The sequence below is a fragment of the Erythrolamprus reginae genome, chromosome 7 (genome assembly GCF_031021105.1).
Source record: "Erythrolamprus reginae isolate rEryReg1 chromosome 7, rEryReg1.hap1, whole genome shotgun sequence".
NCBI classification, from domain to species: domain Eukaryota; kingdom Metazoa; phylum Chordata; class Lepidosauria; order Squamata; family Dipsadidae; genus Erythrolamprus; species Erythrolamprus reginae.
In genome coordinates this window covers 70,456,329-70,461,432 of record NC_091956.1, presented here as the reverse complement: position 1 = coordinate 70,461,432, position 5,104 = coordinate 70,456,329, and the positions used below count along the sequence as shown (strand labels likewise).

Below are 5,104 nucleotides of genomic sequence, written 5' to 3'. Positions count from 1 at the left end.
CTAAATCCCAGCAGAGTATTTCATCCGCTTCTGTTTCTGCCTTTGGTTACAGAACCAAACTCGGACCACGTTCTTCTTGAGGTCCAATTTCTCCGCGATGGCTGCAATTTTTTCCGAGGAAGGTCTCGGTTGGATGGCGAAGTAGGCTTCTAGGGACCTCTTTTCAGGAGCAGCGATTGAAGTGCGTTTCCTCTTCTTCTCCACCCCATTGAAGAGCTCTGGCTTGGTGAGCTTCTCCCGGTGTGATTTCTCCGCTTCTTCCAGCCACGCTTGCAAGATGGGTTTGAGAGCAATCATGTTGTTGTGGGACAAAGTGAGGGATTCAAACCTGCAGATGGTGCTTTGACTTAGGGACCCCACTCCGGGGATCTTGAGGTTGGCCAGGGCTGAGCCCACATCAGCTTGAGTCACCCCTAGTTTGATCCTCCGCTGCTTGAACCGCTCCGCAAAGGCTTCCAAATCCCGTGGATCCGCGTCCACGTCACTCATGCAGCCCATGTGCGAGGGCAGCCCGTGGGCGTGCGCCATGCTGAGTGCTGCTTGGTGCATTGGATTCATGCTGCCCATGTGAGGGGCATGGCCCGGTGTGGAAACCACTGACCCGTCGGGGCCCGTCATGGCACCCAACGCCAGCCCTGGTGTGATGTGTTCCAAGAGTTCTCCTTCCAGAGCTTGGTGAGGTTGGTGGTGGTGATGGTGGTGGTGGTGGTGGTGGGTTCCAGACAGGGCAGAAGGGTGCGAGATGGGCACCGAGGACGAAGACGCAGCGGAGGTGCAGGGGATGGTGTTCATGGTGTGGTAGGTGGCGTCAGGTTTGAAGGGGCTGTGGTGTGGCGGGTGGTGGTGGTGGCTCTTGCCTGGCGACACAATGTCTACTGCAGCCAGGGCTTCCGCGCGGGCAAGTAGACTCTCGTCTAGACCTCCGAAGATGTTGCTCTGAAACGGCAAATAAAAGGCACACATTACTGCTGCCAAGAGGGAATTCCACTCTGTTCTCCTCGGAGTGCCATCCAAAGCCAACCCTGCCCCCGTTGGAATGAGATGGGTGGCTGGCTGTAGAAATAGGGAAGGAAGGAGAGAGGGAGGAGAATTGGAAAGGAACGAAATAAAGTGGGAGGTATGGAAAGAAAGACAACGGAAGACGGATAACCGGTGGGGGGCAAGGAAATAAAGAACGGTTCGATAATGAAGGAGAGATGGTGAAAGAAAGTGAAGGGAGAAGAGTAGGAGAAAAGAGAAAGCAAGTAACATTAGGATGAAGTAAGGGACAGGGGCAGAGGGAACGCAAAGGAGCTCTTCTCTCCCCCCCTCTCTCTGTCTCTATGTCTCTCTCTCTCTCTCTCTCTCTCTCTCTTTCTTTCTCTCTCTGTGTGTCTTTGTCTCTCTCTCTCTCTCTCTCTCTCTCTTTCTCAGTCTCTCTCTCTCTCTCTCTTTCTTTCTCTCTCTCTCTCTCTCTCACACACACACACGCAAATAGCCTGGCTCAACTAGCACCCTGGGCTACACTCGTTCGTGGGAGCTCTCTTGAAAGCATCTGTAGGTTTTTGGGGAGGGCGGGAGGTTCCAGGACGGATTTGCAATTTCCCAATGAAAATAATCATAACGGCCGGGAAGAGATCGAGCGGCTATTTCTTCTTTCCTGGCGCTGCTCTCCCTCCCTCCTTCCCCGAGAGCGGACCTACCGGCGGGGTGGGCAAACAGGCGCGGCGCAGGGCCTCGGAAGTGCTGGTGCTGGTGCTGCTGGTGCTATTGCTAGTCGAGACGTTATTCCGGCCGCTGCCCCCGCCTGCGGTGCTGTTGCTGGGCGAGCTGGCCGAAGCCGCCGCGGCGCCGGCCACCGAGGAGCTGCAGGACGAGGCGGAGTGCAGGGCCGAGTACTTGGGTTCGTGGAGGCTGCCGCCGCCGACATGAGTCATGCTGAAGGGCTGCTTGCTGTTCAGGGACATCATCATCATGGTGGCCGCCGGCGATCCGGGTCCGAGTCCGAATCCGAAATGCCAAACGGCGAAGTGGCGGGAAAAGACGCGCAGCTGAGGAAGTTGCTGCAACCTCTGCCGCACGGACTGCCTAGCTTCTCCCCCTCCCTTCTCCGGTTCAACCGGCCCCTCTCGTCTCCCTCCCACTGACAGCTACCCCGCCGGACGCTCCTGGGGGCCTCCTCCCTCGCTGGCGACTCTGTGGGGAAAGTCTTTTCCCCACCCGGTCCCTCCTTTCCCGTTTTCCCTTCTCCCGCCGCCTCTTGTCCTCCTCTGAGGGTCCCGAGGCGTCCCAACGATGCCTCACTCTTCCCTCCCGTCGCCTTCGGGACCTAACCGGGGCTAAAGCAGCAGCTCTGGTCTGCCGGTGACTCCCGCTTGTCCCGCTCCAATTCGAGGGGCGCCCCTATTGTCCCGGGCTCAGCCGCCCTTCAGCAGCCCGGCTGAGGTAACACCTCGGCCTGACAGGTGCCTGTCCGCGAGAGAGACCCCGGAGTAACTGCGCCGGGTGACTCTTTCTCTCTCCCCCTCAGTTTATCCCTGCTCGCCACCCATTGGATGGCGGCCCAAGCCGGGGGATGACTTGGGAGAGAGGCGCATGCGTCCTGCGAGAGCCCGTTTGTTGGGGCGGCGCGAGCCGCTTGAGCTCCGCGGTGGCGAAAAAAGAGCGTCTGAGCGGGAGCTGCTATTATCCTCCCCCTCCCCTCCCACCGTGTACACACGTGGTTAGATCCTCGGGCGGGCGGCTTACGGATGAAAAGACCGGCGTTTTACATATAACGCTCGAGAAAAAAAAAGAGAAAAGAACGGCGAGGCGTTAACCCAGAAAGGAATTTCATTAGAAATGTTTTGGCGGGAGAAGGTGCGAAAACGATGTGAGGAGAGAAGTGTGGGGAAGTGTGTGAGGGACGGCGCGGCGACGTGAAAGGGCTTGAGGGAAAAGCAAAACACTCGTGCTGAGAGAAATTGTGAGGGAGGGGAAAAAAGCGCGGGTAAAGTCGCGCCTCGGCCTCTCTTTGAGCCTAGAGAGAAGTGTCGGGGGGGGGGCTCCTCGGAGGGCTGAGTCTGCCGAGGCCCGCTATTCGGAACGCACCTCTGAGGCGTTCCTGGAGCCTTCCTGGGAGAAGGGCTGGGATTGAAAAGGCTGAAAAATCATTACGCTGAGGTGGCTTTTGAATTCCCTGTTTCCTGGCGAATGAACTTTGGAGACCCGCACGTGTCAAGACAACCTTTCCCAAAACTCAGCCCTGCGAAACGAATTGAATTTACAATTCCTTGCGGCCTTTAAACATAGGACAAGGCAGCCTCAACTTTCGGTGTATGTGTGTGATAGGTGGGAGGAAATGAAAATGAAATAACTTAATAAGACGGTTCCCAGTATGGGGAAAGGGCGATGCGGAGCGAGGGGTGCCCCGGCTGAGAGAAACGTTCGTCGACGGGTTGAAGCGAAACGCAAAGGAATGGGAGCACGGAGAAATTCTGACAGGCTTTCAACGTCGAATGGCCGACGTTCGTTAAATTAAGAGCGGGGGCGCGGAAGGGGGGGGAGAGAGAGATGCCCTAAGAGACCCCATTGCGCAGATGCAGCGGGGAGGACTCCTCACCGCCTTCTTCACCCTCCCCCTCTCCCCCACACATGCACCCCCCCCCCCCCGCGCGCACATGGCGACGTCCGAGTGAGCGGCTGGCCCAAGCCGGGTAAGTGGCTTGCCGGCGCCCGATTTCATTCTGCCGCGCGGGCTCCTGGGAGTTTGCTCTCGCTGCAGCCGCTGGCTGCGGTCCCTTTTCACTGGTGGGCGCGCGCCGGAGCGGGCGGCCGCCGCTGTTCTTCAGTCACTCCCACGCCCGTCAACCTTTGTCTCCATGTGGGTTGCCTTTAAAGGGCAGGAGCGGCCGCGGGAGGAGCCCCGCTCGCTGGCGGTGGGTAGGGGGACTAGCCGCTGCAGCGAAGATCGCTGATGGTTGTGCTTCTTGTCAACCGCCAGGATGCCTTTTAAAAAAAAAATATTATTATTATTACTATTATCATCATCATCATCATCATCATACAACACAGCAAACGAGGTCACTATGCTGGATTTCGTATTTCATCACCAGTCGGGCGCTTCCCAAGCACCTAGGACTGAGTGATGAAGCGGCGAATTTTGTGTGCCGATCCCAGTAAAGCGGCCTTTTGCAATTGACAGATGGAGATTTTGTCAATTCCAATGGTTTTCAAATGTCCCCTGAGATCCTTTGGCACTGCACCCAGCGTGCCAGGGACCACTGGGACCACTTTCACTGGCATTATTATTATTATTATTATTATTATTATTATCATCATCATCATCGCCACCATTATTATTATCATCACCATCATCACCATTATTATTATCACCACCACCACTATTATTATTATTATCATCATCATCATCACCATCACCACCATTATTATTATTATCATCATCATCACCATTATTATTATTATTATTATTATTATTATCACCATCACCATCATCACCATTATTATTATTAATATCATCACCACCATCATTATTATTATCACCACCATTATTATTATTATTATTATTATTAATAATAATAATTATTATAATTATGGTATTATTATCTGAGCTGCGCCTCCCAGCTTGGCCTTCTGCAAGGAATTCCCAAGCGTTCCACTGGTGCGCTCTAAACTGACGGGCAACGCTGAGGGAATTGAACGCTTCACCTACAGAATGCGGGTTTCCTTGGGCGACTCTTCTGCAGTTTGGCGCCTCAACCACTTCACGAAGCACGCATGAAGCAAGCCAAGCTTAGCTTCAGAATTTCTGACTTCAAAACCAAACAAGGCTTTAGGGCTATTAAGGTTGTTGCGGTTGGGCTCCGTCTTTAAAATATCTGTGGGGTTTAATAGACAGTAGAAATGATGGCTGTTTAGTATATTGTGGATCGACCTGGTTGAGATCCCACGCTTGTGGCCTTTCCGAATAGATCCAGTTAGCTTCTGCGTGAGACAGAGTGCTGGTCCCTATGAACCCATTAGCCCAATTTTATGTCCCTGCGCTATTTTTAATTTCAGCGCAGTAGGCTTCTTCTCTCTCCTCGTTCCCCCCCCCCTCCTCTTTTTCTTTAATTTCATACAAGGC

The 5,104-nt window shown here is 54.2% G+C and overlaps 1 protein-coding gene across 2 annotated transcripts; it reads right to left on the bottom strand.

Annotated features, from left to right (window-relative positions):
• POU4F2 (POU class 4 homeobox 2) lies at positions 1–1,955 on the bottom strand. 2 transcript variants are annotated; one of them, XM_070756652.1, is made up of 3 exons: positions 1,855–1,949; positions 1,675–1,725; positions 1–934 (listed from the first exon to the last, which is right to left on the bottom strand). In XM_070756652.1, the coding sequence occupies exons 1-3, from the start codon at positions 1,947–1,949 to the stop codon at positions 1–3; spliced, it is 1,080 nt and encodes a 359-aa protein (XP_070612753.1). The 2 variants fall into 2 exon arrangements, with proteins under 2 accessions (XP_070612753.1, XP_070612752.1); XM_070756651.1 differs by having other exon boundaries at positions 1–936; positions 1,683–1,955.
• Positions 1,956–5,104: the final 3,149 nt, after the last annotated feature.